At 43.2% G+C, this 24,729-nt stretch overlaps 1 protein-coding gene across 8 annotated transcripts in view; it reads right to left on the bottom strand.

Moving 5' to 3' along the window:
* Nucleotides 1-2,331: 2,331 nt before the first annotated feature.
* Nucleotides 2,332-24,729, bottom strand: part of SMARCA2 (SWI/SNF related, matrix associated, actin dependent regulator of chromatin, subfamily a, member 2) — a 179,595-nt gene continuing 157,197 nt past the window's right edge. For all 8 annotated transcript variants that reach the window (XM_059411931.1, XM_059411934.1, XM_059411932.1 and 5 more), the window contains 2 exons: nucleotides 4,313-4,455; nucleotides 2,332-3,249 (listed from right to left, as the gene is read on the bottom strand). In XM_059411931.1, coding sequence (XP_059267914.1) covers nucleotides 3,214-3,249; nucleotides 4,313-4,455 — 179 coding nt within the window. In that variant the 3' untranslated portion in view covers nucleotides 2,332-3,213. The remainder of the gene's footprint in view (nucleotides 3,250-4,312; nucleotides 4,456-24,729) is intronic.

Here is a 24,729-nt window from a genome sequence, read left to right as displayed (position 1 = left end):
GTCGATTCGACCATAGTGACAGTTGCGGGATGGAGGTGTCCACCTGTACCAATGACAGAAATCAAGACCACGTTCCATGTGGCCTCTGGTAGCTCCCCAGGGGTGACGTAGTAGAGATGAACAATACGGCAGAGCCCGTGGTGCTTTTCCAACTGGGGCACGCCTCAGCGTCACCCGGAGCGCAGTTGCGCTGTCCACACCGACTGGGTCTCCCACAGCAGCTGGGGTCTAAGGGACAAGGTTCTGGTCCTTGGAGTGGCTTGTCATTGAGCAGGAAGAGCCAGGGTAGCGGAGGAGCCCGGCTGGGGAACTTGGCTTGGGTGTCGGAGTACAGTCCTGAGCCCGGACTGATTTGTCAGTGTGGTGGCATCTGCCCTGCCCTTGCGGGTTTATCAATGAGGCGGGAGCCACGCCTCCCCTCGGCACCGCTCGTGGGCCCAGGAGCCGAGACCCTCACTCCCGGATTCTGCTCTGGTGCACTGGCCACAGCTCTGGGGTCTCTTGTTTGCACAACTCCTACTTGCAAAAAAGGAAACAAGAACTGTGCCTTCTTTACAGGGATCCTGTCATTAAATAAACCCATTAAGGGATCCAGTCGATTGGCCTGTACTCTTATCTGAGTATAGTTCTTTCTTGGAAAGAGCTAGGCCTACCTGGTGGGTTGGGCTCCGGCTGAACAAAACGGCTTTCCCGAGCAGGAGGCAAACGGGCAACACCCCAGTGCAGGCAGGATGGCCGGCCTCTGGCTCATGCGCTCCCTCTCCCTGCCTCCCCGCCACCCCGCTGGTCTGTGGGAGCCGGGGAAACTGAGTCAGAGAACAGTCTAAGGCAGTCACGATCCTGAACCACGAAGGCAGTGGTTTGGATGGCTTTAGAGCACCAGAGCCTCCGAGGCTGCGAAGAGTCGGATTTGTACACGAAGTAGAGGAAATGGAGGCTTGCGGTGAGATAGGGCTCTTCTCCTGGAACTGAAAACAAACCCTTCAATAACAGACTCTCACCCTGTGCCCTTTTATAGGGGAAGCGCCAAGCCCATTGTGGCTGGTAAACTCTACAAAGGGTAGGAGGAAACAGCCCAGTCTGTGATGCTCAGACTAAGTGGAAACGCAGACAGGAGAGCGCCCACTTACAGGGACCAGGGAGTGTGTCCGGAGGATGCACGTCGTGTGGGTCTGATTTCCTGCAGGATTCAAAGGAGGAGGACTTGGTCCTACTTGGCATTAGGAAAGCCAGAATTGTGGCATTCTCCCTGGGCGATTCTAGGGAAGGTTTTTATCACTCGATTAGAGAAGAGAGAAAACTTTTCCATTTTGGTCCCTGGAGTCATGGGTTCCATAAGGAAGAAGGTGTTAACCTTCTTTGAAAACTTTTCAAAACAAATAAATGCAAGACAGTTTTGTGACAATCGGGGAAACAGGACTATGATAACATTAGGAGATATTAGGAAACTGTTGTTCACCCCCCCCTTTCTTCCCTCTTTTTTTAGAGCGAGAGAGAGAGCATGCACACAGGCAGGCAGAGAGGGGGGAAGCAGGCCCCCCGCTGAGCAGAGAGCCCGACGCGGGACTCGATCCCAGGACCCTGAGATCACGACCCGAGCTGAAGGCAGTCGCTTAACCAACTCAGCTACCCAGGTACCCTGTTAATTCCCTCTGGTATGAAAGTAGGATTGCGGAAACCAGAGGGATGGATTAAGTGGTACGGAGGTTTGTGCCGAAGTATTTAGGGGTGAAGTGCTACGATGGCCGGGACTTAATTTCAAAATGGTCCCATGAAAAGGGGAGCAGGACAAAGTAGTAACCATGGTTCTGTCTTGGTGGAGAGCACGGGCGTGCATGGAACTCGTCTTTCCCTTGAGAGCTCGTGAAATCTTTCAAAATCAAAAGCTATTACTATAGATGTGTTCCATACCATATTATAGTACAGGATAAATCTATATTCCCATACAGATGGGCGGGCTAGAAACAGACTTTAAAGCCCTAATTACAGTTGAGCTGGGTTTAGCATGGCTTGGTCCCTGGCCACCTGTCTCCTAGTGGGATGATGGACGCTTCTCCTTTGCAACAAGCCTAGTTCTTTCCAGGAGAGGAGCTCTCTCCCTCTTGCTTTCTCCCCACCCCTGACCAAGCAGTCCACGGCCACAGCCTCCCTAGCCCTCCGCAGGAGACCTTCACTCAGGCAAGGGTTTCAACCCCCTAGAACTCAAAAAACAGGAGGCAGTTTGTTGAGCTAAATTCTTTATTAGGAAAGCACCAACACCACATTCTTGGAAATTACTGGAATTTTATTTGCCTCAGGCTTATGACTTGCAACCAAAGACATTGTGCAAAGAAAGCAAAGATTAAGTACACTTTAGGGAGAAGGAGACGATACACATCGGTAACGCAGGAGATCCGGTGGACAAAAGAAGCCATCCAATACACTAGAGAGATTGCAATATTCAATAGCGTTTTCAACAAAACTTTTTTTTTTTTTTAATCAAGAGCAAAGAAAAAATTAAGCAATGTTTACAGTAGACATAAATCTTAAACAGTTCAAAAAGCATTTTTTCAGATCGTAGAGCATAAAATGGAAAAAATGTCTATGCAGGTGAAGTCTAACTACTGTACATTTATCACCTAGTAAACTTGCTTATATGTACCACAGTGTAAAAAAAAAAAAATACCGAACAAATTAAAACCTTGAAAATTGCCTGATGAAAAATAAAATAACCAGTGGCTTTTAATGGCTTCTCCTGGTTATCAGTTCTACAAAATAACAACAACAACAACAAAAAAAAACCCCAAAAGTAAAAAAAAAAAAAAAAAAAAAAAAAAAAAAAAACCTTTTCATCTGAACAGGTGGTAAAACCAGGCACAGTCAAACCGTTACCAAATTAGACCCACCCATAGAAATATACTATCCACCCACATATTTTCCATCAAAAGCTTTGTCTGTTTTAATCTTTGAATCTTTGAGGCCCATTTGGTCACAATATGTTACAAATAGTTGTGTGTGTGTGTGTGTCTATGTGCGTGTGTGTGCGTGTTGTGTTTTTACACCATGATATCATATGTTTGTCGGGCACGATCCTAAAGCTAGTTGATAGACGGGGATGACACAGAAACAACCCAGTGCCCGTAGGACAGATGCACTCACTGGGTAGAAATGAGGGAGGGAGGAAGGAGTTCAGGTCTACCGAGGTGGGGGGTGGCGGGGGAAGGTCCACACCGATCACTCATCGTCCGTCCCGCTTGCTTCTGACTGTTCCTAAAAATTAAAATAGGGTAAAAATGCATGAAATCACACGTAAGAGAAAGGTGTAATAGACCCTCCAGAGGCAAACTCGAACGGAAATGGCATTTTGGAAAGGGTTAACTCCCGTCTCCACACTCTGGGGCAAGGTGGCAGGACCCCTGAGAGAAATCCAAGGTCCAAAGGGGAGCTTCTGCTGCGAATCCCAAAGCACCCCCACCCCCCATCTGCACTGCTGTTTCGTTTTCTTCTGCCTTGGCATGAGAAGGTCAAGGCTATTAACTGTTATTTTTAGCACACCGGGTTTAGAAAATTCACCAGCGGTCAAAAGGACCATGCATTTGATGCCAACGCCCAGGTAAGGCTTTGAAAGAAAACACAGCATTGTAAATGCATCTGATAAAGTCTGGGCCCAGGGTGAAGGCTGGGTGGGGGGTGAGCATGAAGGGTTCGCAGAGGTTTTTCATCAGACCCAGATGGCAGCGTGCTGCAGTTGGGGGGGGGGGTGTTGAGGAGGAACCTGAGGTCTCGGGAAAGGGAATACAATGGAGGCCTCTGGCACGTGTCCCCCACATCCGGGACGGTGCCCCTGACCCGCCGGTCACACTGTTTGGGTCTGAATCCAGCCTCTGCTGTTCGCAGAGAGCCAAACACACCGAACCGGGGCCCGGGCTTCCGTGACCCGTTGCAGGTAACAGCGCTCCTTGGGGGCCCCACGAGTGTTAAAGATGACATCACAAGGGAAGGCAAGTGTCTCAGGGCCTGTTCCATCCCTGCTCCTGAATTTTTCCAAGATTAAAAATACGCAGCCTTCGAGAAAACTGTATTTGTAAGCAGTGGGAAGGTAAGAAAGGAGAGGAAACTCGACTGAGTAGTTTTTCATTTTTGGAGACAGTTAAAAAGGCACTAACCAAAAGCTTGAAATTCTCTGTCCTAGATCATGCCGCTTGGCTCCCAGCCCTCGGGAATGGAATCTCCCCCGAGTCTCCCCCTTTCCCTTTCTGGATAAAAGAGCGGTCAGACAGGACGGACGGAGGGAGAGGGCTTCGGGGCTTCAGCCAAAGCCGGCTGCACTTACATTTTCGTCCTGCTCCTCGTCACTGTCGAAATCACTCACGACAGGCTTGGCTTTTCCCCGGTTTGGCCTCTTCTTGCCTTTGCCTTTGTCCCGGGCTTTCTCGTCTTTCTTATTGAGCTTGATTTTCACCTTAACAGATTTGGCTACGACAGAACACGGAAGAGCAGTGAGGAACCGCAGGCAAGTCCTTCCGCAGGCCGTGAAAAGACCGTCAGGCTGCAGAGCACAAAGCCAAGGCCCCCCGAGCGCCTGGAACGCTCGACTGATGCCTGTCCGCCGTCACCCTGCTGGCACCCGCTCTGCTCACACACGCTTGGTCAGGAGGACACAGCGCGCTGTTCGCCAGAACACGCTCCAGGAGCGAAGGCAGCGGCGTGGGGTCCTTTTTGCGGTCGCTTAAGGGTTGGACAGGGGCTTCCTAAGCAGGGGAGGCAGAGCTGCCTTTCTTGCTGGTGGAGGGTTGGGGGTGTTTATTCAGTAGAATTTTGTTGGGACAAAGTACGCGTAAGTATAAAGCCTTTTCTTCCTTTAAAGGCCAATGTTACTGTGTAGACAACTCCAGCGAACTTGAAAATTCAGAGCTGAATAATATTAACACAGAGAGCTACGAAACGGCAAGTTAAGTGATTGTGAGCACTTTCCTTCCCCCACCTCTAGTACCTCCTGATTGCTCTTCCTGGGGATGATTTCCAGAAACAAACAATTTACAGTTTATAATTACATAATTGGGGAACATAAAGAATTCCAGGGCAGCGCACAGTCATTCACTTGCTTGATGCACGCCCCGATTACCCATCCTTACCATCATTCTCACCCGTGGCAGGGGGCACTTCTATCCGTTAATATCTATTTGCCCAATTCTTTCCAAGGCTTGGAAATAGTCTACCTCCAAGGGTCTACTATGAATGATTTAACCAGTCATCTAGAGATGGCTGCTCAAGTTCCCAGCTTTTTTTTTTTTTTTTTTTTTTTTTGCCAATATAATAAGCAAAGCTGCTGTAAACCTCTTTGTTGACAGATCTGGCAGAATTTGGGGGGAGGTATGGTGAGTAGAACCATATGGTCAACTTCTAAGCGTTCTGTTTCATCAGCCTTCAGCAAGACAGCAGCCCTATCCACCTTCACGGGGCTATTCTGAGGAATACAGACACGGGGGAGAGATCATCGTGCAAGGCCATGGAGGGAGGCGTGGAAACCCAGGGACAAGGAAAATCTGTTCCGCCGCATTGTTCTGCAACAGGTGACCACCGCATGCCATTTTTAGGACTTCATGAGGAAGTCCCGGGGCATAGGGGGCTCTCTTTCCAACCAGTCATGCTGGAATTTCATGTCTGTTGGGTCTCAAGGCACCTAGAAATAGACCCTGCCCTGAAGGGAGTCATAGCTCCAGAAGGAAACTTAGGAGAGGTTCTTGGACTTCTCTGGTAAATATGGTGGTGGGTTCCCCCACTTCACAAAAGTGAAATCTTCTGTGGAGACAGAGGCTGACAACACAGTTGAGATCAGAGCTGCTCTGAACCGTAGTGCCAGCCTATGCCCTCTGTCCTCGCCAAACGTGACAGAGACCATCAAATGCGAGTACGCAAAGCAGTACTCCTTGTCGGGCTTTGGTCCCTTGTCCCCTGGTGTCTGCTGCAGAGTGACTTACAAGACAGGGGCCTGCCATTTGGGTGGAGTAATGGGGGGAAAAGAAGAAAAGACGGGGTATGAGAAGGTCGACCTATTCCTAGAAATGCATCAAGCTGTAGAGGCCTCTTTAAAAAATCTTGATGAATAGAAAAAAATGCAGCATCTACCTACAGGAGGAGCACTTCCTGCTATTTGGAGAACAGAAAAATCCATGCAAGGTGGAAAAGGGCAGAAGACTGGCAGAAAAGGTAGGAAAGTATCTCCCCAAGTAGATCGTTTATAATTACACCTTGGAGTGTGGGATGCTGTTCAACTACCAGGCTGAGTCCGTGGACACGGACTTCCAAAAAAACCACCCGCCAGGCTGCCCGGCTCCAGCAGGTGAGAGACTGGACCAGCAGAGGGACACTGTACACCCCGTCCCGAGGCGTTACGATCCCACCCTGACGGATCCATGAAAAGGGCTCATTACCAAGGCTGGCAGGCAGAAAAACGGCCCTTTGGAGATGTCCCCCGCTCCAAATGTGACAGGACGCGGCGGAAGGGGGAGGCTGCTGATTAGCTGACCTTGAGAAGGGGAGTTAATCCCAGACAGACCACATGAACCCCGAGTTGTAAGAAAGGAAGCAGCAGAGGTCCTGGTTCAAGATGGGAGCAAAGGAACATTCGGACCTCACCTCCCAAGGACACGCCCAATCCCCAGCCACATGTAGAACAATTTCCCCGGGTGAAAAAACCCAGACACGACCTGAGTGACTGCCATTGGGCAGGTAAGTAAGGAAAACCCACCCAACCGGTAGGAGAGGCTGAGACACTCACTGTAAACCCCACCGCTGGGTCGGTGATCCAAGACCAGGAGGGAACTCAAAACCTGGAGACTCTCCCCAAGAAGTGAAGGGTTTGACCCCCATACTGTGCACCCCAAATTTTAAGACTGGCACCTGAGACAGGAGTCTCTGGAACATCTAGCTTGGACCACCCATGGGTTGGCCTGTGTAAGGACCCCACAAAGCTTCAGGGAGCTGAGAAAGGGGTGTCTTGCCCCAGGACTCAGGACAGAGGCAATGACTGAGCAGCACCCAGACTTCTGGGTGCTTCTTTGTTACGCAACACCCCGAAGGTGGACCCACATTTGAAGGCCCGCTGGGGTGCTCTCTAGGGATGAAGGGATCTTTGAACTTTCCCCCTACCTCACACCAGTTTACGCCATACCTGTTTACCTCCTGGCAAGAAGCTTGTACACTCCTCTGGTACCCCAATTTTAGCAGCCACCACCCCCTCAGGGCACAAGAAAGCCGGGAATCCAAGAATGCCGGTCTTTCGGTGACAGAGACCTCTCAGCTTACCTTCACAGGGACGGTCTGAGGGACAAGCTTCTAATGAAACACACACATCCATCTAAGTAAGGACAGATAGTAACCCTTTCCTGTGACCTTACGGGGGGAGGGGTTTAACTTTGAGCTCTTAATCTGCCGCACATGAGAACATGTCTCTCAAAGGGCAGTTTTCAGACCCTTCTAGCACCCTGGGTTTCCATGACTGCCAACCAGGGGCCGTCTCGAGGTCACCCGGCTCTGGGGGCCAGCAGGCTTTGGCGTGTGACCCAGAAGCATACTGTAGGGTTACCTTCCTGACAGGTCGCTACCTGAGGGTCTGGCATTTAAGCGCCTGAACCATTATGCTCACGGAGATCCTCCCCTTTGAGACTGGTCCTTGGCACAATCTTAACAACAGGGAACCCCTAAAAATGGGTGCCTGGACCATCACGAAGGTGAGCGAGCCAGCCAGGAGGCTGGGGTGAAGAAGTTTCATATCCACTGAGAGGCTACTCCATCAAGAGTCAGAGAAATGATGATGTCATACATCAAAACCAGCGCCGAGTCAAAGAAAACAGAATCAGGACTGGGTTCCCGAGGAACGAGGAAGGTGAGACCTCAGTCAGGGATACCCTTCACTGCCACGTTCTGGAGGACTTTGTCAGAAGAGGAACTGAAAATAAATAATGACCATAAAAGTGCTTACTGATGTTGGATGATGGATGAACACGGTGAGAACTTGCACAAAGAGGCGGAGAATACCCACCAGCCGCCAATAAAGGTCAGGGACGGAGCTCCAGCATGTAGTGCCGGAAGTGGAAGCTCTATGAGGGGAGTTCCACAGAAGACAGAGTGAAACCCAAGGGGGGGGGGCATGAAAAATACAATGGAAACCCCCTCAGAGTGGCAGCAAAGTTTTCAGCAGACTTTCTACCACAGAAGGGAGTGGCAGATACATGCAAAGGGCTCAAAGGGGAGAAAAGAAAAAAAAGGGCCAACCAGGAACACTGAGCCTGGCGAGTTTATTATTGAGAACTGGAGAGAGAAAACTGTTTTCCAGACAAGCACCAAGTAAAGCTCATTGACACCAAACAGGCCTTCTTAAGAAGTGTTACAGGGACTTTTTGGGCTATGAAAACAGAAGGTGCAAATAATAAATCTCACTGGTAAATATACAGTAAATGTAGTAAACTGATCACTTGTAAGTTAAGTTAGTATGAAGGTTAAAAGTTAAAAATGATACAAGTAACTATAACTACAGTAATTAGTTGAGATACACAAGTATATACCTAAGATAAAGGGATTTAAATGTGACGCTGAAAATATAAAATGTGGAGAGGTGCCTGGGTGGCTCAGTCAGTTAAGCATCTGCCTTCGACTCAGGTCATGATCCCATAGTCCTGGGATTGAGTCCCACATCAGGCGCCCTGCTCAGTGGGGAGTCTGCTTCTCCCTCTGCCCCTCTCCCCACTTGTGTTCTCGCTCTGTCTCTCAAATAAATAAAACCTTTTTAAAAAAATCCTAAGTGGTGCAGAGGGGAGATTAATAATGTAGAACTTTATAATAGCTTAAGTTTTAACATATTCTAAATTTAAAGTAGACTGTATTATACAAGTCTCCTAGCCACACAAAGTGAAAGCCTACAGTCAATACACAGAAGATCAAGAGAACTACGGAGACCACTAAACAGAGTCAAGAAACCACAGATGAAGGGATGTAAGAGAAGAAAGGTGCAGAGAGGAACCACAAAAACTCTAGAAAGCACAGAGCTGTCAAGAGTTCTTAGGCTGCAGGTTGGTTCAGCACCTGCAAATCAATCAGTGGGCTGCAGTACATTGATAAAAGAGAACAAGAACCATAGAACACTCTCAATAGATGCTGAAAAAGCATCTGATGAAGTACAGCATCCTTTCTCGATCAAAACTCTTCACAGTGTAGGGATAGAGGGCACACACCTCAGTATCCTCAAAGCCATCTATGAAAAACCCACAGTGAATATCATTCTTAATGGAGAAAAACTGAGAGCTTTTCCACTAAGGTCAGGAACACGGCAGGGATGTCCGTTATCACCACTGCTATTCAACATAGTCCTAGAAGTCCTAACCTTGGCAATCAGACAACAAAAAGAAATAAAAAGAATCAGCAAAGCAGCAGCCAAACTCTCACTCTTTGCAGAAGATATGATACTTCAGGTGGAAAACCCAAAGACTCCACTCCAAATCTGCTAGAACTTATACAGGAATTCAGTAAAGTGTACAGGATATAACATCAATGCACAGAAATCAGTTGCATTCTATACTCCAACAGCAAGACAGAAGAAAGAGAAATTAAGGAGTTAATCCCATTCACAACTGCACCCCAAACCATAAGATACCTAGGAATAAATCTAACCAAAGAGGTAAAGAATCTGTACTCAGAAAACTATAAAGTACTCATGGAAGAAACTGAGGAAGACACAAAGAAATGGAAAAACATTCCATGTTCATGGATTGGAAGAACAACTATTGTGAAAATGTCTATGCTACCTAAAGCAATCTACACATTTAATGCAATCCCTATCAAAATACCATCAACTTTTCTCAAAGAAATGAAAGACGTAATCCTAAAATTTATATGGAACCAGAAAAGACCCTGAATAGCCAGAGGAAGGTTGAAAAAACCAAAGTTGAACCAGGATCTCTGCTGCTTCCTTTCTGGACTCCAAATTCCAGACTTCAGGCTCATTACAGAGCTGTCATAATCAAGACAGTATGGTACTGGCACAAAAACAGATACATAGATCAATGGAACAGAATAGAGAGCCCAGAAATAGACCCTCAACTCTATGGTCAACTAACGTCCAGTGGAAAAAAGACAGTCTCTTCAACAAATGGTGTTGGGAAAATTGGACAGCCACAAGCAGAAGAATGAAACTGGACCATTTCCTTACACCACACAAAAACAGACTCAAAATGGAGGAAAGATCTCAATGTGAGGCAGGAATCCATCAAAATCCCTGAGGAGAACACAGGCAGCAACCTCTTCAACCTCAGCCGCAGCAACTTCTTCTTAGAAACATCACCAAAGACAAGGGAAGCAAGGGCAAAAATGAACTACTGGGACTTCATCAAGAGCAAAAGCTTTTTCACAGTAAAGGAAACAGTCAACAAAATCAAAAGACAACTGACAGAATGGGAGAAGATATTTGCAAATGACGTATCAGGTAAAGGGTTAGTATCCAAAATCTAGAAAGAACTTATCAAACTCAACACTCAAAGAACAAATAATCCAATCAAGAAATGGGCAGAGGACATGAACAGACATTTCTGCAAAGAAGACATCCAGATGGCCAACAGACACATGAAAAAGTGCTCCACATCACTCGGCATCAGGAAAATACAAATCAAAGCCACAGTGAGATACCACCTCACACCAGTCAGAATGGCTACAATTAACAAGTCAGGAAATGACAGATGTTGGTGAGGATGCGGAGAAAGGGGAACCCTCCTACACTGTTGGTGGGAATGCAAGCTGGTGCAGCCACTCTAGAAAACCGTATGGAGGCTCCTCAAAAAGTTGAAAATATAACTACCCTACAACCCAGGAATCGCACTACTGGGTATTTACCCCAAAGATATAAACATAGTGATCTGAAGGGGCACGTGCACTCAAATATGTATAGCAGCAATGTCCACAATAGCCAAACTATGGAAAGAACCTAGATGCCCATCAACAGATGAATGGATAAAGAAGATGGGGGATATGTATAAATGGAATACCATGCAGCCATCAAAAGGAATGAAAGCTTACCATTGGAATGACATGGATGGAACTAGAGGGTATTATGCAAGGTGAAATAAGTCAATCAAAGAAAGACAATTATCATATGATCTCCCTGATATGAGGAATTTGAGAGGCAAGGCGGGGGTTCGTAGGGGTAAGGGAGGGAAAAATGAAATAAGATGGGACTGGGGAGGGAGAAAAACCTTAAGAGACTCTTAATCTCAGGAAACAACCAGGGTTGCTAGAGTGGAAGGGAATGGGAGGTATGGGGTGCCGGGGTGATGGATATTGGGGAGGTATGTGCTATGGTGAGTGCTGTGAATTGTATAAGACTGATGATTCACAAACCTGTATCCCTGAAACAAATAATACATTGTATGTTAATAAAAAATTAATTTTAAAAATTAATTTAAACATACATGGGCTAAAGGGGGCAATCAAAAGATGTGTTGACTGACTGGATCAACAGAAGCAAGAGCCAACTCTCCGCTGCCTACCAGAGACTTTCCCCAGCTCGACAGCCACCCAGGCTGAGAGGGAAGGGATGGAAAACAAAATACTCCAAGGAAGTCAAAACTGTGGGCAGCAACAGCTAGATCAGACCAAACAGGCTTCAACGGAGACTACACCAAGGGGGGAAAGAAAGGCACTACATGACGATAAAAAGGTCAATCCAGGAGACAGAACACTCATCAATATTCATGCACCCAATATAAGAACACCTAAATACACGAAGCAAACATGAAAGGATATAAAGGAAGAAAAGGACAGGACCACAAGGGAAGTAGGGGACCTCATAATCTCGTTTACATCAGTTAATGGCCTTACCTGAAACACGAGGTCACAAAGTTAACGCATGTTTAGAGAACATTCCATCCAAAAATGGGAGAAGGTACGTTCTTCTCAAGAGCACATGCAACATGATAACATGGGCCACAGAACATTTCTCAAAACATCTAAGAAGAATGGAATCACGGAAAGCACCTTTTATTTTTAACTACAAATGTATGAAACTAGAAATCACAAGAAGGAAACGGAAAAAAACACAAAGATGTGGATTCTAATCATTCTGAGAAACCTGTGAGTCAACAAGGAAATCAAAAAGGAAATAAAATCTCTTGCACAAAGGAAAATCGGAAATGCAAGGTTTCAGAATCTGTGTACACAACATACGCAGTTCTAAGATGGAAGTTCATAGCAACACAAGCCTACCACAAGAAACAAGAAGAATCCCAAATAAATAAGCAACTAGAAAAATATAGTCCAAGGTTAGTGGAAGAAAGGAAAGAAGTCAGGAAATTAGTGAAATTGTGGCTTAAAAAAAAATAGAATGCATCAATGTAACTACAAGTTCATTTTTTGAAATGATAAACAAAATGGATAAACCTCCGGCAGATTCATCAAAAGAGGGCTTAAATAGGGGCACCTGGGTGGCTCAGTGGGTTAAGCCGCTGCCTTCGGCTCAGGTCATGATCTCAGGGTCCTGGGATCAAGTCCCGCATCGGGCACTCTGCTCAGCAGAGAGCCTGCTTCCCCCTCTCTCTCTGCCTGCCTCTCTGCCTACCTGTGATTTCTCACTGTCAAATAAATAAATAAAATCTTTAAAAAAAAAAAAAAAAAAGAGGGCTTAAATAAAATCAGAAATGCAAAGGAGCATAAGCAACTACTGTAAACAACTATATGCCAACAAACTGGAAAACAGAAAAAAGGGATCAATTCCTAGAAACTATCTTCTAAGGCTTCATCATGAAGAAGTAGAAAATCTGAATAGAGCAAGTCCAAGTAATAGAATTGAATCAGTAATTAAAACCCCCACAAAGTCCAGGACCAGGAAGTTCCACAGGTGAATTCTACCAACCACTTAAAGAACAGTTATAACACATCCTTCTCAATTTATTCCAAAAATTAAAGAAGGAATGTTTTCAAATTCATTTAACAAGGGCAGCAGTACCTTGGTACCACACAGACACAGCACAAGAAAAGAAAATACAGGCCCCTATATGTGAAAGAAACAGATGCAAAAGTTCTGAAGAAAATGTTAGCAAATTGAATTCAACAATGCATGAAAAAGTCACAAGCCACAGTCAAGTGGGATTTATTTTAAGGAGGCAGGATGGTTCAAATCCACAAAACAATGTGCTATATACCACATTAGCATAATGAAGGATGAACGTATCTCCGTAGATGCTGAAAACACATCTAATAAAATTCAACAGCCATTTATGATAAAGATTCTTAAAGGAACTATAGAGGAAACATAGCTCAACATAATGAAGACCATATACAAAAAACCCACAGGTAACAACATACTCAAATATTGAAAAACTGAGAGCTCTTCCCCTGAGATCAGCAACAAGCCAAGGATGCCTACTTTTGCCACTTTTATTCAACATAGTATTGGAAGTCCTAACCAGAGCAGTTATTGAAGAATAATAAATAAAACTGTCACTATTGATAGAGGGCATGATGCTATATATAGCAAAACCTAAACACTCCACCAAAACACTATTAGAACGAACAAATGAATTTGGCCAAGTAGCAGGTTACAAAATTAACACAGAAATCTTTTATTTCCTTATAGGACTAATGAGCTCAGAGAAATCTAGAAAACAGTCCTACTTGCAACTGCACCAAAGATATTAGAATACCTAGGGATGCATTTAACCATAGATGGAAGACTGGTACTCTGAAAACTCTAAGACATTGATGGGAGAAACCGAAGATGACACAAATAATGGAAAGATATACCATGCTCACGGATTAGAAAGCTTAGTATTATTAAAATGTCCATACTGTCCACAGCAATCTAAAGATTCAATGCCATCCCCATAAGAACATGAATGGCATCTTCCCAGAAAACTAGAACAAAAAAGTCCTAAAATTTGTATGGACTTCAAAGGACATCAAGTAGCCAAAGCAATCTTGAGAAAGAACAAAGCCAGAGGGAGCAAGCTCCCTGATTTCAAACTACACTACAAGTCTACAGTAATCAAAACGGTATGGTACTGGCACAAAAACGGACACATAGATCAATGGAACAGGATGAGAACTTAGAAATAAACCTACGCTTATATGGTCAATAGAAGCAAGACTATAATGGGGAAAAGACAGTCTCTTCAATAAATGGTGCTGGGTAGACTGGACAGCCACATGCAAAAAAGTGAAACTGGACCACTGTCTTATACCAAATACAAAATAAATTCAAAGGACAATAACAAGGTTAAATGTGAGACCTGAAACCATAAAAGTCCTCTAAGAAAACACACAGTAAGTTCATTGATGTCAGTTTCAGTATTTTTTGGTACTAGTTTCTTCAGGCAAGGGCAACAAAAGCTCAACTAAAGGGACTAGGTCAAACTAAAAAACTTTTGTACACTGCAACCATCAACAAAATGAAAAGAACCTACTGAATGTTTTTTTTTTTTTTTTAAGATTTTATTTGTTTATTTGACAGGCAGAGATCACAAGCAGACAGAGAGGCAGGCAGAGGGCGGGGGGAAGCAGGCTCCCCGAAAGTGGGGCTCGATCCCAGGATCCTGAGATGTGGGGCTCGATCCCAGGATGTGGGGCTCGATCCCAGGATCCTGAGATCATGACCGGAGCTGAAGGCAGAGGCTTTAACCCACTGAGTCACCCAGGTGCCCCTAGAACCTACTGAATGTTAATGATATTTGCAAATTATACATCCAGTGAGGGGTTAATATCCAAAATATGTAAAGAACTCACAAAATTTAATATCAGACAGAACCCAATGAAAAAATGGGAAGAAGACTTGAATAGACATTTCCCAATGATTCCAGCCAACAGCAACATGAAAAGAGGCTCAACATCACTCACCAAGAGGGAAATATAAACCAAAACCACAATAAGAAAGCACCTCACACCCATCAGACTGGCAATTAAAAAGAGAAGTAACTACTGGTGAGGATGTGAAAGAAAAAAGAACACTCATGCCCTGTTGGTGGGTATGTATATTTGTGCAGACACTAGCAAAAACAGAATGAAGATTCTTGAAAAAATTAAAAATAGTACTACCACATGATGCAGCAGTGCCACTTCTGGGTATTTATCTGAAAAAGGAAAACATGAATTCAAAGAGATAGATGTACCCTTCTGTTCATTTCTGCATTCTCTACAACAGCCAAGATATGGAATTGACCCAAGATCTACCGATAGAGGAATGGATAAAGATGTGATCTATATACACAATGAAATAGTACTCAGCCACAAAAAAGAATGAAATCTTGCCATTTGCTACTACATGGATAGATCGAGAGGATATTACGCTAAGTGCAATAACTCAGGCAGAGAAAGGCAAATACCATGTAATTTCACTTAAGTATGAAATCTAGAAAAGAAAACAAACAAATGGACAAAATAGATGATAGATACAAGAGACGAATGATTGATTACCAGAGAGGGGAGGTGTTGTGAAAGGGACTTTACAAACCTTGATTTATAAGATAAAGTCTTGGACATATAATGGACAGCATAGGGAAAACAGCCAAAAATACTGTAATAACTTTTTATGGATTCAGATAGTAACTAGATCAGTTTGTAATACTTGAAAATATCAAATCACTATGATGTACACCTGAAACTAAGAGGATGTAGTATGTCAATGATACTTCAATAAAAAGATCCATCTATATGCTCCCTACAAAAGAATTCAGATCTAAAGAAACACAGACTAAGAGTGATGAGATGGAGAAAGTCCATACAAATCAAAACCCAAACAAAGCTGGGGTAGCTATAGTTCTATCAGGGAAAATAAACTTTTAAAGAAGACTGGAATAAGAACATGAACATTACATATTGATGCGGGGGTCCATCCACCAAGAGGATATAATTGTGAATATTACTGAACCCATCATAGGCACACCTACCTACATCAAGCAAATATTAATGGACCTAAAGAAAGAAAGAGCAATTTTAAAGCACAGGACTTTACTACATCCAATGGCATCAATGGAGATATCAATCAGACAGAAAAGCAATATGGAAACATAGGTCTTAAGTGACATGTTGGATCAGAGGGCCTTAACAGATACATACAGACCATTTCATCCAAAAGCAACAGAATACACATTTTTCTTAAGTGCCCATGGAACAATCTCCAGGATAAGTCATACATGAGACCATAAAGCTAATCTGAATAAACTTAAGAAGACTGAAATAGAAAGCATCTTTTCTGACCACAATTTATGAAAACAGGAAATAATTTTAAGAAGAAAACTGACACATTAAAATGTGGAGATTAAACAATGTTACTGAACAACCAACCTATGGGTCAACAACAAAAGAAAATCAAAGGAGAAATAAAAAAATACACTGATGAAATGAAAATGAAAACACAGCATACCAAAACTTAGACTGCACAAACGCTTCTAAGAGGCTACACTGAGAAAGAAGAAAAATCTCAACATATTTTTACACCTCCAGGGACTAGAAGGACAAACCAAGTCCAAAGTTAGTAAAAAGAATAAGATAATAAAGATCAGAGCAGAAATAAATGAACAAGAGTGTAAAAAGACAAAGATCAGTGAAACTAAAAGCTGTTTCTTTGAAAACCAACAAAACTGACCAACCTTTGGTTACACTCACCAAGAAGAAAAGGCCGCACAATCAGAAATGAAAGAGAAGTTACAACTGATAACACTGAAACACAAAGGAGCTTATGAGACTGCTATGAACAATTAATATGGCAACAAATTGGACAACTTAGAAGAAATAAATTCCTAGGAATATACAACCTACCAAGACTGAATCATAAAAAGAGAGAAAATATGAACAGATCAATTATTGTATAAAAACATCAAATCAGTCATCATTCCAGGGTGCCTGGCTGGCTCAGTCAGTAGAGCATATGACTCTTGATCTCAGGATTGTAAGTGTGAGCCCCATGTTGGATATAAAGATTACTTAAAAATAAATAAAATCTTAAGGAAAAATCTTAAGGAAAAAGGGAGGGATTTATTCCAGGCATGCAAGGATGGTTTAAATTGTACGTCAACCAACATGATACAACACATTAACTGAACAAAGGATAAAAATCATGATCATCTCAATAGATGTAGAAAAATCGTGACAGGGCGCCTGGGTGGCTCAGTGGGTTAAGCCGCTGCCTTCGGCTCAGGTCATGATCCCAGGGTCCTGGGATCGAGCCCCGCATCGGGCTCTCTGCTCAGCGGGGAGCCTGCTTCCTCCTCTCTCTCTCTGCCTGCCTCTCTGCCTACTTGTGATCTCTCTCTGTCAAATAAATAAATAAAATCTTAAAAAAAAAAAAAAAAGAAAAATCATGTGACAAAATTCAACATCCATTTATGACAGAAACTCTCAACAAAGTACATATAGAGGGACACTACCTCAACATACTAAAGGCTGTATGTGACAAGCCCACAGCTGATACTACATTTGGTGGAGAAAATCTGAAAGCCTTTCCTCTAAGATCGGGATCAAAAATAAGGATGACCACCCTTGCCACTTTCATCCAACACAGTATTGGAAGTCCTACCCTGAGAAGTTAGGCAAGAAAAAGAAAAGGCACCCGTGCTGGAAAGGATGAAGAAAAATTGCCACTATTTGTAGATCTTACTAGATACAGAAAACCTTAATGACTTCAAAATACGTTAGAGCTAATCAAAGAATTCAGTGGAAGGATACAAAATCAGTGTACCACAATCTTTCTGTATGCTAGTAACAAGCTACGAGAAAAATTAAGAAAACGTTCCACTTACAGTTGCTTCCCAAAGAATAAAATACCTAGGAATAAATTTAAGCACACAGGTGAAAGACCTGTACACCAAAAACTATCAGGTATTAAATGAAACAAAGTGAAGCATACACAGAGAAATGGAAAAAATAATAGTGCTATCAACTGGAAGATACAGTATTGTTAATATGTCCGTACTACCCAGAGTAATCTGTAGGTTCAATGCAATCCGTCAAAATTCCAATGGGATTTTTCACAGAAATCAAAAATAACAATCCCCTAAAATCTGTGTGAAACCACAAAAGATCCAGAGTAGCCAAAGCAATTTTGAGACAGAACAAAGCTGGTGGAACCACATTCACTGATTTCAAACTATATTACAAACTTACAGCAATCAAACAGTATGGTACTGCCATTAAAAATACACATATAGATCAATGAAACAGAATAGAGAGCCTAGAAGTAAAGCACACACACGATCAATTTACAACAGAGCCATGAACATACCACGGTGAAGGGACAGTTTCTTCAGTAAGTGGTGCTGGGAAAACAGGACAGCCATATGCAAAAAAATGAAACTGACTTACACATAACAAGAATTATTTTAACACGGACTAAAGACTTGGGCATATGATCTGAAACCATAAAATTCCTAGAAGAAAACAGGCAGTGAGATCCTTGACATTGGTCTTGACTTAGGCGTCTGCTCTGAAAAATTATTGCTAGCAAAAGCAAAAATAAACAAGTGTGACTATATGATATGAAAAAGGTTCTACACAACAATGGAAAACCATCCACAAAATGAAAAAGCAACTACATAATGGGAGGAAAAGAAAACAAAACCTGCAAATCATCTCTGTTAAGAAGTTAATACTCACAATCTATAAAGGTCTCCTACACTCAACAGCAAAACAATCCAATTAAAAAAAGGGGCCAAGGCTGGGGGTGCCTGGGTGGCTCAGTGGGTTAAAGCCTCTGTCTTTAGCTCAGGTCACGATCTCAGTGTCCTGGGATTGAGTCCCACGTCGGCCCTGCTTCTCTTCCTCTCTGCCTGCCTCTCTGCCTACTTGTGATCTCTGTCAAATAAATAAATAAAAATCTTTTTAAAAAGGGGCGGGGCCCAAGAATTTAGACAGACACTTTCCCAAAGACATATATAGATGGCCAATAAGTACAGAAAAAGGTGCTCAACATCTCTCATCATCAGGGAAATGGGAGATCAAATCCACAATGAGGCCTCACCTCGCACCTGTGAAAATGGCTGGAGTCGAGAAGACCAGAAGCGAGAGTGCTGGTGAGGATGTGGAGAAGAGGGGGCCCTTCAACAATGCTGGTGGGGATGTAAATTTGTGCAGCCACCATGGAAAACAGTGTAGAGGGTCTTCAAAAATAAAAAAAAAAAAAAAGGTATATTACCCATCAATTCCAAGTATAGGTGTGTCCATGAAGAAAATAATGCTAAATTAAAAAGATGTGTGAACCCCCGTGTTCACTGCAGCATTACTTAGAGCCCGGATTTGAAAACAGCCAAGTGCTCACTGTGAATAAGAAAATGGCGGCAGGGGTTGGGGTGTCTGGGTGAGCGGTGGAATAGAATTCAGCCATAAAAATAATGAAATTGCCATTTGTGGCAACATGGATGGACCCAGAGGACATTATAGTAAGTGAAATGAGCAAGATAATTACCTGTATGATCTTACTTAAATGTGGATTCTTACAAATAAAACAAACAAAAAACCCCCCAAGAACCCAAACCCTGAAGCTGGTTGCCAGAGGTGGGGTTGGAGGGTGAGTGAAGGGGGTCAAAAGGTACTTCTAGGTAGAAAATCAGTAAGTCTGGTGGATTATGGTAGCATGTGGTAACTACAGTTAGTTAACACGGTGATAGTTGGTAAGAGAGATCTAGGATCCCGGCAAAAGAAAACACGTGTAACTGTTTGTGGTGATGCCTCTCCATCAGATTTACTGTGATCATTTCACAATAAATACAACGACCAGTATGTTGTACACCTGAAACTAACATGTCACTTATACCCTCAGTTTTAACAAGAAAAAGTGGAAGGAGAGGCAGAAAATAGGGTCAGAGAGAGGCAGCGGGAGTACAGTGTTCTCGCCTTCAGCCTCCAGATGCACCCACAGCACCCAGGGACCTACAGATTTGTGAGGTAGTAAATTTGGGTTGTTTAATCCACTACATTTGTGCTGGTTTGTAAACGGTGGCCCCAGAAAGCTCACACACCGCGTCTCAGGAGAGCGCAGAGAAACTAAACCGTGAGGTTGGAGAGGGCAGCTCTGTGAAAGCGGATTAGCGATGTGGCTGTAAAGGAAGGATCTCACTGACGTCCCTTAGGTAGAGTTAAGGCATCAAATGCTGGGTTATCAGAACTGGGGAATAACCGTGTGGAATTAGAGAAGGTAAAATTAATAAAAGGCAGACTCACTGAAAAGACTGACACGGAGAACAGATGTGGGTGTGGCGACACAGACACCCATCAGACTGCTGACAGATCAAAACTCCAGGCTGGGGGCAGGACTCCTGTGTCTGATGTTTGAAAAACGTCTGCAGTGAATCAGGGGTAGACATGTTCAGGGGAAGTATTTGGAGTAAGACTGATCGGTTTCTTGGACTCAATATGAATGGTAACACATACTGCTGTCCGAAGGCACTCCCTGCTATGGGAAAATGTTCATAAAATAGAAAAATTAGGCTACGAAACAGTGTGCTGTGCTCTTACAAAGAAAATAGGTAGAGAAAAAACTGGAAGGCAAATTCTCAAAATGCTAAATGTATACTGGGCGATGGAATTACAAATGGTCCTTTCTTAAGAAAAAATATTTTCCAAGTTGTCTGTATTAAATATGTAATTAGGAACAAACCTAATAAAAAAAAAGTTTGAAGTGTATCTGTACTGTTTCACACAGCAGACCGTAAACCACTGGGATTAATTACCTGGACAGGAAGTATGGGGTGAGGATGTAACTAGGTAGGAAAGTTTGAGTTGTGAAGGTGGCCTTAACCTTGTATAAATATAAGAATGATCAACCAGAGCTGGAATGAAGCTAAGACAGAAGAGGTCTAGGGTGCAAAATTTTTGAATGGATAAAGAAGATGTGATACACACACACACACACACACACACAGTAATATTACGCAGCCATAAAAAGAGCGAAGCCATTTGCAGCAACACGGATGGAGCTAGAATATCACACGACATGAAAGAAGTCAGCGAGATGGTGGAGTAGGAAACTGAATATCATCGGGTACCAGGAGTTCAGCTCGATAGTTATCAAACCATTCTCGACACCTACAAACTCAATAGGAGAGAGAAGAGCAGAGCACCAATTCTAGGAACAGAACATTGGCCACTCTCAGGAAGGTAGGATGTGCAGAGAAGTGAATCCGAAACAAGGGGGAAGATAAACCACAGCGGGAGGGGCCAGCTCCCGGGAAGCAGTGGAGCAGCAGAGCACAAAATCAGAACTTTTAGGAGTCTTCTCCACTGAGGGACGTCACTACAGAGGCTAAGTAGGGATAGAGCCCTCCCGGGGACAGTGTGGTCTCAGGACCCACAGGGTCACAGAGAGACCAGGGGTGTCTGAGTGTGGCAGAGCCCCCAGGTATCAGAGCAGGGTAGCTCACTGTGGAGAAGGAGCTGAGGAGTGGGCTCTCAGCTTGGGGTTACCTTAAACTGTGATCTGCGGCACAGTCGGGCCATGGCTCTTCAAGCAGGGACACCACAGACACCCCGCAGATCCGGGGAGTCTCCTTCCTTCCTCCTCTGGGAGGAGCAGCACAGGAGTGCGCTGCAGAAATCTGCTGCGTTTGGAGACTCCAAATGGGGCCGAGCGCCAGAGACAGAAATGCTCAGTCACAGGCCAGGTGAGCTCAGAGCGTGGCCGGAGACCAGGGAGATGGAAGGGATTGATTGCCTTTCTCTGAGGGTGCACTGAGGAGCAGGGTCCCAGCTCTTGGCTCCTCTGGGTGGAAACAGGGAGGCCGCCATTTTCATTCCCGTCTTCCAAGGCTCTACGGAAAGCATTCAGGGGAACACAAGCTCCCAAGAGCTAACCTGAGCTAACCGATGACTTAGCCCAGCCCCTGGCAAGGGCGGTGCAATTCTGCCTCGGGCAAAGGCATTTGAGAATCACTGCAACAGGCCCCTCCCCAGAAGATCAGCAAGAACATCCAGCCAAGACCAAGTTTGCTGATCAATCAGAACTGCAGAACTACAGAGCTCAGGGAGAGCAACACACAATTCATGGCTTTCCCCCCTTGATTCTTTACTCTTTCAAAGTTAAATTATTTTTATTTTTTTCTTCTATTTTTTTCATTTTTCATGTGCCTATTTTAACATTTTTAAACTATCCTATCAATACCTTTTTAAAAATCTTTTTTCATTTTCACAGCTACAGTCATATTCTATCACTTCATTGTATTTGACCTTGTTTTTGGTATACATATAGGTTTTTTTTTTCTTTACAATTTTGGGATACAGTTTCTTCTAACAGATCAAAATACACCCTAAAGCCAGCACATGCCTTTGTTCTTGTCTCCAGCCTGATCACATTCTTTTTTTCTTTTTTCAACCCACTTATCAGTTCCTTTTTTAGAATGTTCTTAATTTTCATCCTTACAATCCTATTCCATCCCTTCACCATGTTTACCCTTATTTGTGTCTATATATAATTTTTTTATTTTTTTAAAAATTTTGGGAGGTAGTTTCTTCTAACAGATCAAAATACAGCCAAAATCAAATGTGTGGCTCTGTTCTGTTCACCAGTCTAATATACATATATATATTTTTTCTTTTTTTTCCTCCTTTCTTCTCCCCCCAGTTTAGGGTCTTCTCTGATTTGGTTACTGTATATTTTTCTGGGGTCGTTGCTGCCCTTTTAGTATTTTGTTCTCTCATTCATCTATTCTTATCTGGATAAAATGACAAGGTGGAAAAACTCACCTCAAAAAGAGAATAAGAGGCAGTACCGAAGGTTAGGGACCTAATCAATATGGACATTAGTAATATGTCAAAATTAGAGTTCAGAATGACAATTACCAAGGTGCTAGCTGGGCTTGAAAAAAACATGGAAGATACTAGAGAATCCTTTCCCAGAGAAATAAAAGAACTAAAATCTAACCAAGCTAAAATCAAAAAAGCTATTGATGAGATGCAATAAAAAATGGAGGCGCATACTGCTAGGATAAATAAGGCAGAAGAGAATTAGTGATTTAGAAGATCAAATGATGGAGAATAAAGAAGCTGAGAAAAGAAACAACTACTGGGCCACAAGGGGAGAATTCAAGAGATAAGTGATACCATAAGATGAAACAATGTAAGAATAATTGGGATCCCAGAAGAAGACAAAGAGAGAGGGAGGGGCAAAAGGTATATTGGAGCAAATTATAGCAGAGAATTTCCCTACTTTGGCAAAGGGAACAAGCAACAAAGTCCAGGAAGCACAAAGAACCCCCCTAAAAATCAATAAAAATAGGTCCACACCCCATCATCTAATAGTAAAACTTACAAGTCTCACTGATAAGGAGAAAATCCTAAAAGAAGCTTGGGACAAGAGGTCTGTAACATAAAATGGTAGAGATACTAGACTGGCAGAAGATCTATCCACCGAGACCTGGCAGGCCAGAAAGAACTGGCATGATACACTCAGAGCAGTAAATGAGAAAAATACACAGCCAGCCGAGTACTATATCCAGCTAGGCGGTCATTGAAAATAGGATAGATATAAAGCTTCCAGGACAAACAAAAACTAAAAGAATTTTCAAACACCAAACCAGCTCTACAGGAAATATTGAAAGGGCTCCTCCAAGCAAAGAGAGAGCCTAAAAGAAAGGAACAGAGACAATATACAGTAACAGTCACCTTACAGGCAATATGACGCACGAAACTCCCTATCTTTCAGTAGTTACCCTGAATTTAAATGGGCTAAATGCCCCAATAAAAAGACACAGGGTATCAGAATGGATTAAAAAAAAAAACAACAAAACCCATCAATATGCTGTCACCAAGAAACCCATTTTAGACCCAAAGACACCACTAGATTTAAAGCGAGGGGGTGGAAAACAATTTACCATGCTAATGGACATCTAAAGAAAGCTGGAGTGGCAATTCTTATATCAGATCAATTAGACTTCGAGCCAAAAACCATAATAAGAGATAAGGAAGGACAATATATCATACTCAAAGGGTCTGTCAAACAAGAAGATCTAACAATTTTAAATATCTATGCCCCGAACATGGGAGCAGCCAACTATATAAACCAATTAATAACAAAATCAAAGAAACATATCAACAATAATACAGTAGTAGTAGGGGGCTTTAACACCCCCCTCACTGAAATGGACAGATCCTCCAAGCAAAAGATCAACAAGGAAATAAAGGTTTTAAATGACACACTGCACCAGATGGACATCACAAGATATATTTAGAACATTCCATCCCAAAGCAGCAGAATACACATTCTTCTCTAGTGCACATGGAACATTCTCCAGAACAGATCACATCCTGGGTCACAAATCAGGTCTCAACCAGAACCAAAATATTGGATCATCCTCTGCATATTTTCAGACACAATGCTTTGAAAGTAGAACTCAAGCAGAAGAGGAAAGTTGGAAAGAACTCAAATACATGGAGGCTAAAGAGTATCCTACTAAGGAATGAATGGGTCAACCAGGAAATTAAAGAAGAATCTTTAAAAAATTCATGGAAACAAATGAAAATGAAAACACAACTGTTCAAAATCTTTGGGACACAGTGAAGGCAGTCCTGAGAGGAAGTATACAGCAATACAGGCCTTTATCAAGAAACAAGAAAGGTCTCAAGTATACAAACTAACCCTACACCTAAAGGAGCTGGAGAAAAAACAGCAAAGAAAACCTAAACCCATCAGGAGACAAGAAATAATAAAGATCAGTGCAGAAATCAATGAAATAGAAACCAAAAGAACAGTAGAACAAATCAACTAGGAGCTGGTTCTCTGAAAGA

This window comes from Mustela nigripes, chromosome 9 (assembly GCF_022355385.1).
Source record: "Mustela nigripes isolate SB6536 chromosome 9, MUSNIG.SB6536, whole genome shotgun sequence".
NCBI classification, from domain to species: domain Eukaryota; kingdom Metazoa; phylum Chordata; class Mammalia; order Carnivora; family Mustelidae; genus Mustela; species Mustela nigripes.
This window is presented reverse-complemented; position numbering and strand designations above follow the sequence as displayed.